The 11,233-nt window shown below is 54.1% G+C and overlaps 1 protein-coding gene across 1 annotated transcript; it reads right to left on the reverse strand.

Moving 5' to 3' along the window:
* Positions 1 to 1,091: 1,091 nt before the first annotated feature.
* On the reverse strand, positions 1,092 to 10,581 carry LOC144781606 (actin, alpha cardiac muscle 1). The gene is made up of 7 exons (XM_078660546.1): positions 10,430 to 10,581; positions 7,853 to 8,000; positions 6,663 to 6,987; positions 5,500 to 5,661; positions 4,108 to 4,299; positions 2,381 to 2,562; positions 1,092 to 1,617 (listed from the first exon to the last, which is right to left on the reverse strand). Exons 2-7 carry the CDS (start codon positions 7,979 to 7,981, stop codon positions 1,474 to 1,476), a joined length of 1,134 nt encoding a protein of 377 aa, XP_078516672.1. The 5' UTR covers positions 7,982 to 8,000; positions 10,430 to 10,581; the 3' UTR covers positions 1,092 to 1,473.
* Positions 10,582 to 11,233: the final 652 nt, after the last annotated feature.

The raw sequence follows: 11,233 nt of genomic DNA on the forward strand, positions 1-11,233 counted from the left end.
CCATTCCCCTCCCTGGCACTCACCCTTGACCCTCCTGACACTTACGTCTCATCTGCCTGGCACTCCCTCCTCACCTCTCTGGCACACACCCTTCACACCCATGGCCTGAGAGTCACCCTTGTCCCTCCTGGCATTCACTCCTCACCTCCCTGCCACTCACCCTTGACCCGCCTGACACTAGCCCGGTTTCCCCCAAGAACAAAAAATAACAAGCATTGGCATAGCCAATAGGTCTCGCCTTTGGGACCTTATAAGTGTTTAGCCACGCAACAGTTGATGTTGTTGCACCAAGGATATTGTGCTGCATAACTAAATACTTAGACGGTCCCAAAAGCTAGACCTATTGGCTATGCCAATGCTTGTTGGTTCTGTGCTCAGCACAGGAAAGTTGACTTTGCGCACTTGGGGAAGTAGGTGTATGCTGTTAGTGTGTGGTTGCATTTTAGCTTAGCTACATACTTCTTTGTGCAGTGCATACTTTATCAGGCTGAATGGGTATTGTACTGCAAATGCAAATGTGTATGTTGGCTTGGCAGTATGAAATAGGATACTTTGGGTGTGCAGCAGTCGGGTGATGGGTGACCAAGTGAGTCTCAGAGGCTGGGTCAAGTGGCCCCTTGGTAGATGTGTTTGCGGGTGGCTTCTTCCTGGCAATGTAAATGTAAATGTGTAGTACTTGTATAGCGCACGAATCACCCATGAGGCATCTCGGCGCTTGTACGCATACCGCTGTGGAACCCTTCCTGGCTTTTCCCTGTGAAGTGCCCACTCCTAGGCACCCCAAGGTGAAGCCAGGCATCCTAGCGTTGTTGGGACCTTTGTGGAGATTAAGCAAGCTATTGCCCAGAGTTGCAGAGTGGGACCCATGATTAGAATAGGCACAGAGGCGAGAATTATCAGGTCCAAGGAAATTGAGCCCGAGATCCGCCAGGCGGGAATTGAACCCTGGTCCCGGGTGCTCTAACCATTGAGCCACACTTCTCCACAATGCCTGCATATATAGAAGGGCTGCTTCCACCTTTCCACCTCCCCACCCACCTCCCTCCTTGTTGCCCTCCTTGTTGCCCCTCGGCTTCTCAAACACAATACAGTTTTTGTTTTTTTTTACTTTTTTTATTGTACGGAGAACATTTAATTTTTCATAAATAATAAAAAGTTCCAGAAACAAAAAAATGCCATCGTTTTTCGAAGCCGTCCAATCCCGGTGGAAGGCAGTAGGGTAGAGACTGGGCCATGTCCATCTGTGGTCTTGAGTAAAGGGACACCACAACAAGCTTGCATCTCATCCAGGGAGGCGGCTCGGCGCCGCGGGCGCCATCTTGGTTGTTGCTTTGGCACCGGTGTTGGTGGTGCGTGGGTGGGAGGGAGGGGTGTGTAGCTGCCTGAGACGGAGCAGGGCTCCCGGTAAACTCCTTGGAGATGGTAAAGGGTCGGGAGCAGAAGGTGGTCGTAGTGAGTAGGGGGGCAACCTCCTTAGAAGCACTTCCTGTGGACGATGGAGGGGCCTGCCTCATCGTATTCCTGCTTGCTGATCCACATCTGCTGGAAGGTGGACAGGGAGGCCAAGATGGAGCCACCGATCCAGACGGAGTACTTACGCTCTGGGGGAGCAATGATCTAGAGAGAGAAGAGGAGAAATGGGGGACATGTTACACAAGCGACATCGAAGCAAGACCAAGGTAGGGAGAGTTCAACACATGTCCCCATCCGGAAGTGGGCATCCCCGCCAGGAAAGTGCATTTTAGAAAGTTTGGACAAGCCTGGCTTTTCTTGAACTCTCAATGGGCCAGTCTTATATGGAAGCACTAGTCACAGACATGGGCATACGGGTTGACCTCTTCAAATGAGCCCCTGCAAAATGGCTCCGAGTATCAGTGACCTGAATCTCCCGTATACAGATACAAATACTGTAATGTCCTTAAGGCCTGTGACAGCCCAGAAGAATAACTTGGAAGCAGAAATTATGTCTAATTTACTCTTAAAGCGGTCCAAATAATAATTTTAAATTGTTGTCAATATATTTTTTCATAAGTTCATAAAATGTTATTGGATGAGTTGTATTATGGTTACTCATTATAAAGTTTGCATATGCAATATATGGAAATAAAAAGATTTTAATACACCTACCCATCTGAAATGGTGGCAAACTATTTTGGAATGTGGCCACTAGTCAATTTCTGTCTCTGCCTACCTGGGCTTGACATGACCTGGAAAAGTTCCCCAAAACTTCCTCAAATTGTCGGCCTATCCACCAAGGATAGCCCATGAAAGGATGGGAGAGGGCCTGTAATACTGATGACCGCCTTAAAATCTACAGGCTAAGCTCTGATGGGAGACAAGTCCTTTTCTGGTCTTATTGGGAGTGTAGAGTTCTGCTTACCTTAATCTTCATGGTGCTGGGGGCCAGGGCAGTGATTTCCTTCTGCATCCTATCAGCAATACCAGGGTACATGGTGGTACCACCGGACAGGACATTGTTGGCATACAGGTCCTTGCGGATGTCAATGTCGCACTTCATGATGGAGTTGTAGGTGGTCTCATGGATGCCGGCAGATTCCATTCCTGGGGGGAAGAGAGTGTACATGTCAGGAGGGTGGGTCAAGCGTGTACACACACACACACACATGGCTCCAGATCATGGGTCAGGCTGTGGGCTCTAGGCTGGACTCCGCCAGGACTGTGAATGACTGTGAGGGAGTATGTACAACTTTACAGAGGGACTGTGCGTGTAGGGGCATGGGTGACCCAAGTGGCAGTCTAGGCTGCACCTTACTAGATAGAACCCTGGGCAGAGGTGGCCAGGTGGGCGTGGAGGGCTCTTCTTGATGAGCTACGGCGAAAGTGCACCTTTATATTAGTAACGGGGTGAAGGGTGTTGGACCTCTTATAAGGGACATAGAGCGCGCCTTCCGGAGAGATTCTAGTCATGACCAGAGTTTTGGAATCTTCCTTTGTAAAAGTGGACGTGGGGCATGCTGGGAGTTAGGGAATAGTAAACCAGTGATGAGGAGGGGGAAGCAGGCATCTCTATGGAGGCTGGAGAGAAAAGGACAGACAACCCTGCAGCTGAGGTCAGGTGGCATCAGAGGGGGCTCTGGTTCAGAACTTTGCCTTATATGGATTTACTAAGGGAAGGTGTGTGGGGGGTGGAGTAAGAGCGCCTCCCTGGTGTATGCTCACTAAGAAAGTAAGACAGGGAGAGGGTATGGTAACATCTTAAGCAGGAGGGTGTTGTTGTAACAGCGCCCCCTGGTGTACACTTACCAATTAAGGAAGGCCAGGAGAGGGTCTGGTGGCATCATGGGAGGTGTGGGGGGGGGGGGGGAGTTGTTGGAGTAAGAGCGCCCCTGGTGTATGCTTACTTATGAAGGAAGGCTGGAAGAGGGCCTGGTGGCCTCATGGGTGGAGGGCGTGTGTGGGGGGTGAAGTAAGAGCGCCCCCTGGTGTACACTCACCGATGAAGGAAGGCTGTGAGAGGGTCTGGTGGCCTCATGGGTGGAGGGCGTGTGTGGGGGGTGAAGTAAGAGCGCCCCCTGGTGTCCACTCACCGATGAAGGAAGGCTGTGAGAGGGTCTGGTGGCCTCATGGGTGGAGGGCGTGTGTGGGGGGTGAAGTAAGAGCGCCCCCTGGTGTCCACTCACCGATGAAGGAAGGCTGTGAGAGGGTCTGGTGGCCTCATGGGTGGAGGGCGTGTGTGGGGGGTGAAGTAAGAGCGCCCCCTGGTGTCCACTCACCGATGAAGGAAGGCTGTGAGAGGGTCTGGTGGCCTCATGGGTGGAGGGCGTGTGTGGGGGGTGAAGTAAGAGCGCCCCCTGGTGTACACTCACCGATGAAGGAGGGCTGGAAGAGGGTCTGGTGGCCTCATGGGCGGAGGGCGTGTGTGTGTGTGTGGGGGGGGTTGTTGCAGTAAGGGCGCCCCCTGGTGTCCACTCACCGATGAAGGAGGGCTGTGAGAGGGTCTGGTGGCCTCATGGGTGGAGGGTGTGTGTGGGGGGTGGAGTAAGGGCACCCCCGGTGTGTTCTCCTACTAATGAAGGAAGGCTGTGAGAGGGTCTGGTGCCATGGGTGGAGGGTGTGGAGTAAGAGCGCCCCCTGGTGTACACTCACCGATGAAGGAAGGCTGGAAGAGGGTCTCGGGGCAGCGGAAGCGCTCGTTGCCGATGGTGATGACCTGGCCGTCGGGCAGCTCGTAGCTCTTCTCCAGGGAGGAGGAGGAGGCGGCGGTCGCCATCTCATTCTCGAAGTCCAGAGCCACGTAGCACAGCTTTTCCTTGATGTCACGCACGATCTCACGCTCGGCTGAGGGAGAGGAGTTGGACAGTTGGTTCGTGCACTCAGCCTCGGTGGCACCTTCCTCCCTCGCCCAGTCCCCTCCTTAACGCCCTCCATCTCAGAATCTCCACCTTGCCTTCCCTTGCCTCAAGCACCTCCTTGTGTAGTTCCTCTGAAAGTGCAGAGCTCCCTCTGGCCCCCAGGGGTTCGCCCTCCATCCCTTGCAGGTACTGAGCTCCCTCTGTTAGTCCCTCATCTCTCGGACAATGTTTAGTTCCTCTGTCCCCCGAGATCCACCATCTTAGTCTTTCGTCCCTCTGAGAGTGCAGGGCTCTCTCTGGTACCCTGCTATCCCTCCCTCGTAGGAACAGTGTTCCTTTTGTCATACCTCTGTAGGTACAGAGTCCCGTCTGTTGGACCCCGCCCGCTCTGAAAGTGTAGAGTTCTCTCTGTCCCCTGGGGCTCACCTTTTAAGTCCTCCACCCTCCTGAAGGTGCAAAGCTCCCTCTGAGTCCCCCCCTCCCCCATCACTCTGTAGGTACAGAGTTCCCTCTGTCATCCCTCTGAAAGTGTAAAGTTCTCTCTGCCCCTTGGGACTCACCCTTTCAGTACTCCATCCCCGGAAAGTGAGAAGCTCCCCTCCCCCCACTCCTCCCCAAGAGCCATCCATCCCTCTGTGGGTACAGAGTTCCTTCTGACAGTGAAGAGTTCTTTCTGCCCCTTGGGTCTCATCCTTATAGTCATCCAACCCCGTGAAGGTGCAACGTTCCCTCTGTCATCCCTCTGAAAGTGTAGAGTTCCCTCTGCCCCTTGGGACTCACCCTTTCAGTACTCCATCCCCGGAAAGTGAGAAGCTCCCCTCCCCCCACTCCTCCCCAAGAGCCATCCATCCCTCTGTGGGTACAGAGTTCCTTCTGACAGTGAAAAGTTCTTTCTGCCCCTGGGGTCTCATCCTTTCAGTCATCCAACCCCCTGATGGTGCAAAGCTCCCTCTGCCCCCCCCCCCCCCCATGAGCCCTCAGTTCTTCTGTAGGTACAGAGTTCCCTCTGTCATCCCTCTGAAAGTGCAAAGTTAACCCTGCTCTCCGGGGCTCACCCTCTCAGTCCCCCCTCCCCCGTAAGATGCACAAAGCTCCCTCTGACCCCTCCCTCCCCCTGTTGGTACAGAGCTCCCTCTGTCAGCCCTCCCTCCCACCGAGGTCCCTCCGAAGCCCCGGATGTCCTCACCTGTGGTCACGAAGGAGTAGCCACGCTCTGTCAGGATCTTCATCAGGTAGTCAGTCAGGTCCCGGCCGGCCAGATCCAGGCGCATGATGGCGTGGGGGAGGGCGTAACCTTCATAGATGGGCACGTTGTGGGTGACGCCATCACCGGAGTCCAGAACGATACCTGAGGGGAGGAGCACAGAGCGTCGGTTATCACGTGACCTCTTGGAATAAACAGTACTCACAGAGCAGGTGAAAGCCCAGCGGGCCATCACCAGCACCTCTGGGTGTAGGGGTGGGTCACCACTGGACATCCTGGGGCGCAGCCAGCTACCAAAAGACCTTACAGGGAGGTAGTGGCTACCACAGGGCAGGCCACCACCAGAATACCTCAGAATAGCAATTTCAACAGTTCAAAGGAGCAGGCGGCCATCACAACACCTGGAAGACACATACAGCTGTCCAACTAGCACAGAACCGGGTGGGCAACAAAAGACCTCTCAGGGACAAATCAGTCCATTCGGGACTGTGAGAGCCCTGGGGCCATCTCGGGGCTAGCATGACATCGAGTAATGGCAGAGGGCCTCAATGTGCCATCACAACACCTCACAGGACCAGATAACCTACCACAAGACTGCAAAGGGTAAGGAGCCTTCACAATATTTCTCTGGGGATAGAGTCAATAACGGACAGCACACAGACCCAGCATAGCAAGACATTGTGGGCCGCGGTTGCTACCGTGGGGATAAACAGTTGGCAAGGGATCTAAGTGACTCAGCCTAGAAAACCTGGGTACTACAAAATGACAGTGGTCAAGGGCCATCACAAGATCCCCCATACGTAGGAAGCCATCACAGGACAGCAGAGAGATTAGGAGGTCCTCAAAACATCTCACAGGGCCAGGCAGCCATCACAGTACCTTGCAGGCCTGATGGACATACACGACCTCCCATGGGCTGGGCTGTCAGCTTAGGGCAGTGGAGAGCCCAGCAGCAGTCACAAACTTCTCAGGGCCAGGCGGCCATTTTAAGACCTTCCAATGGTTTGGCGGGGTTAACAGTGCAATGGTAGCCTACGTTCGGGAGGAGAGAGGGGTGATGAGCCAGGGGCCCCTGGATACTGCGGGGAGTCTGTGACGCACTGAGGGGGTGAGAAGAGAAGGGGGGGGGGGGGGTGAGCTCTTACCGGTGGTACGGCCGGAGGCGTACAGGGACAGCACAGCCTGGATGGCCACATACATGGCGGGGACGTTGAAGGTCTCAAACATGATCTGGGTCATCTTCTCACGATTGGCCTTGGGATTCAGGGGGGCCTCTGTGAGCAGGGTGGGGTGCTCCTCGGGGGCCACGCGGAGCTCGTTGTAGAAGGTGTGGTGCCAGATCTTCTCCATGTCGTCCCAGTTGGTGATGATGCCGTGCTCGATGGGGTACTTCAGGGTCAGGATGCCCCTCTTGCTCTGAGCCTCGTCCCCAACGTATGAGTCCTTCTGACCCATACCCACCATGACACCCTGCAGGGGGGAAACAAGGGGGCTCGGTTAACCCGCGACAGAGAGAGCGGCCCTGCCATCGTGAGATGTAGTAAAGGGAGGGGGTGGACGATGATTGTCTGCCCTAGGCACTGTAAGGGGGGAGGGAGTCCTCTGATGTATTAAGGAGGGTTAATCTGCCCTATTGGGGTGAGGGTCGTCTTCACGGGGTGCTCGAAGGTTTGGCTAGGGTAGTGATGGGCTAAGGCGCCCTGTACATATATGAGAGTGATTGGCTGGGTCACATCGGGATGCAAATGTAGGGAAATGGGCGTTTCGTTTTTCTGGGGTGCAATAAGGTGGGACATTTATGGGGTGTCTACGACCTGTAAGGTGGACTCTATAAATTTGGGAGAAACGAGCAAGAGGCTTTGGGGTACAGGAGCAGCAATGGGGTGGCATCTCTCTGCCATTCTTGGATGTGATGTGGCGAGGGGCTTTAAAGGGGACATGGTGTGTCAGGCTCAGTGAGATGGCTAAGTGCGTTGGCAGACACTAAAAAGCCCCGCATGTAGTTATTTTTAAAAGTGCCATACGGGATGGGCGGCTGTCGAATTAACGAGGGAGCTAAAAATGTTTCCAGGAGGGCAGGTGGGGTAGTGGAGGGGGAGTGTAGGCAGTGGGGGCTTCGAATTAAGCTGGTAAATGATCTGGCCGCGACTGCCTGTCGCAGGCCGGGGGTCTGGGAGGAATGTGCTTAGGTTAGCAATTCTTCTAAGTACTGGACAGCTGCACCGGGGACAGCTGGGTGGGGGGTGGTGTGGTGGCACCGCCTCGGGTGGATCCACAAGGGCATGTGCGGTCGTCACGCCCCCTCGCAGCAGGTGGGAACAGGCGGGGCACTTACCTGGTGGCGGGGGCGACCCACGATGGAGGGGAAGACGGCGCGGGGAGCGTCATCTCCGGCGAAGCCGGCCTTCACCAGGCCTGAGCCGTTGTCGCACACGAGGGCGGTGACTTCTTCATCGTCGCACATGGTGGTGGTGTTGTGGTGTCTGTGGAGGGAGAAAGAAGGGTGAGAAGGCAACAGGAGACCCCCATTCCTAGCTCCCGCCCTGCGAAAGCAGGACTGAACTACGTTCTTTTAGATGCACTCTCAGCCCTCGCCAGCAGGTGTCACTGTAACATCAGTGCTTGTCACTCCCTCCCTATCTGATTGTTATTTCAGCGGCGCTCCCAGTCCTCCTGCCCAGCAGGCCACCCCTGACAGTTCCCTACCCACCTTTCCCATAGAATGTGTTATTCAGCAGTACTCCCAGCTCTGACCAGCAGGTGTCACTGCAGCATCAGTGCTTGCCATCCCTCCCTAGCTCAGTGTGTTGTTTCAGCAAGACTCACAGTCCTGCTGCCCAGCAGGAGACCATCCATGACAGAATACCTTCCCTAGGAGGTGTTATTTCAGAATCACTCTCATCCCTAGCCAGCAGATGTCACTGTAAGACCAATAGGGCTCGCACCACCATCCCGCTTCAAGGTAATTTGTACTTCAGCTACACTCTCAGCCCTGGCCAGTGGGGTGCGCGCTTTAAGCTATGGTTGCCCATCCCTAACTTCGTATATTAGCAATTACTTCAGCAGCACTCCCTCCCCCGGACAACAGTAGTGAGCATATGAGAAATACTCTACCCTCCCACCCAAAGAGCTATTTCTTTAACGGGAATCCCAGCGTACTCTGCAGGCGTGGTTGTAAGAGCAAGTACTCATCCACCCATATCCACAGACCCCTGCCACCTCCCCACAGACCAGATGCACTCACGTCAGCCTGGGGTTAAGCTATAGAATAAAAAATAACATAATTCAAAATACTTGATGCTCTAAAATACTCTCTCAGCTCCCACATCCCTTCCCATTGAATAGCAAGACAGCAGTGGCACCTTTGATCCTGGCCACTACGCCCAAGATCAAAGGTTCCACTGCAGCTCCAGGGCACATATCGCTCAATCTTTCTCATTCCTGCTCCTGTGAGCACTCATTCTCCCAGGTCGCAGGAGAAATTGCAAGTTGCCCCATGTCAGGTCTGAGTAGCTCGCTCAGACCATTTGCATTCTGGTACTTGTAGTCCTGCAATAATAACGAGCAAAACACAACTGCAAATACCAGAAGTAAAAACAAGACTGGGTAACCACTCACACTTCCTATAGAGGAAAACGATATTATTCGTGGATCGATGGCACCAGCCTCTTTGTCCTGCCGCCTATTTATTGCTTCTATTTTCTTTTTCCCTTTTTTCTTTTCTTTAGTTTGCTTTAGTTTCTTTTCGTTTGCTGTCTCATTCTGCATTCCATTTCCAGTCATTTTTGGTTGATTTATTTTTGTTACACTGCACCCTTGTTTCTCATTTTCCTTATCTCCTAGTGCCTGGTGTTAGCTCTACGCTCATATCATCAACAGCTTTTTCTCCAACGTATTCTCTTTTCGCATTCCTTCTTCATATTTCTCTTTCTCTCTCTGCTTCATCGTTACCACATCTCTCGCATTCCCCTCTTATTTTCTCTTTTTTCCTCCCCACCCTCTTTTCTTCGTTACTTCTCTCTCTTGTTCACCCTTCTCCTTTTACTGCTCCCTTCTCTCTCTCGGCATTGCTCCTTGGCGCTGTGAAATCTATCCACCCTCCCCCGGTCTATGCCCTCGCTTCTCTTCCCCCGTCTCTCCTCTCTTCTTGACCCCTCCGCGTCTAGCTGTCTGTTTTCACCCCGCCTCTCTCTGCCTCTTCAGATAATATTGCTATGAATAGAGCTGATATCTCTGAAGGGCTGAAGCCTCTTCGCGCTACAGGAATTCTTAAAAGCGCAGTAGCCGTTTATGCACCAGTGAGAGTTTGGTATTTAATCTCCCCCGAGAGTCCCTTAAACAAGTCCGAGCCCCTCCGCCGCTCAAATATCGGGCGCCCCTTTGGCTAAGTTAAGAAAAACCATGGAATCCGCCTGTTTCTCAGCACAAGGGCCGGACCAAGAAAAGATGCCCCTCTCTGACAGGAAGCAGTGCAGGGCAGAGGGGGTGCTCCAAAGTGCCACCCTTCGGCTGACCGACGGAGCCAATTACTCGTCCTAATCCTTCATTCTAACCCACCAGGCCCGACTGAGTAGTGACAGCCGCCGGCAGGATCCGGGTCTGTCACTGGGCCTTATTTCGAGTCCTGGTGCCAGCTAACCGTCCAGCTCCAAAAGCCCAGGGCTCCATGGTCTGTCCACCCCAAGGGTGCCAAGCCGTTCCCGGCGAGGCTGAGATCCGCAGAGGTGGTCCATGGAGTGCAAAGGTAGATCAGGCACCATGTGTGATCCTGGGCAGATGAGCCATCGGCGTGGTCCAGAGGGCTCGTCTCCCGGCTCAGTCGAGCCCCGGACTCAAGGGCTCGCCTTGGCCTGCTACATTTTCCTCCACACTCCCTCACTAGCCTCTGCTGGGTGTTGGTACGGTCCCTTACCGGCTCTTGGAGCAGCGATGAGGCCCGGAGGGATGGCTTGGCGACGGCTACGGATGGCTCTTCTGGGCACGCTCCGGGGTATATATACCAGCTGCCCTCCTCGCGCTCACGCCCCCCGCCGGCACGCTCCATATTTGGAAAGGGTCCAAGGCACCTGTGCCAGGCCCATTCATGGCCAGCTGACCGGCCCCAGCCCCGTCCACGCTGGAGGGCCACCCCAGGGCGTCCCGGCCCTTGTAAGGACAAGCCGGCGACAGCTTGGGGGCAACCATGGGAAGCCATTCCTTCGCCATATATAGCGCTCGGGCGGGCCAGGGAGGCACCTGCTTCGCGCCAGCACCGTCTATACGTCCGCCGCACCCTAAAGGACTATTCTGGGCGCAGCCTTTCTAAGAAAAGTGGCAAAATCGGCCCAGAGCTTACTTGGGGGGCTGTGCGGGGAACCTGAACCAGCTTTACTGAAGGGCACAGTCACATTATATGAACCCAGGACCCTATCACCCCAATATGAACTCAGGGTAGGTCTGTAGTAAACAAATGACGCAACCTCCCGGGAGCTGGTTAAGGATACCTATATACTGCATGGGAACAGGACATACATTTCCTTCCCAGAGCATCTCTGTAAGTAATGAAAACCGAGAACAGAATGATGTTACCCCTCTAGCGCTAGAGGCAAGTCATATATCCACACACAGACACTCGCAAATCATAGACACAATCACTGTGGGGTTGTTTATTTATGTGTTTGTGGTCTTTTCTAGCGTGAACTCCGCTGGACTAGGCTTCAAAGCGCTGGACAGTGCA

Source organism: Lissotriton helveticus, chromosome 9, assembly GCF_964261635.1.
Source record: "Lissotriton helveticus chromosome 9, aLisHel1.1, whole genome shotgun sequence".
Taxonomy (NCBI): Eukaryota; Metazoa; Chordata; class Amphibia; order Caudata; family Salamandridae; genus Lissotriton; species Lissotriton helveticus.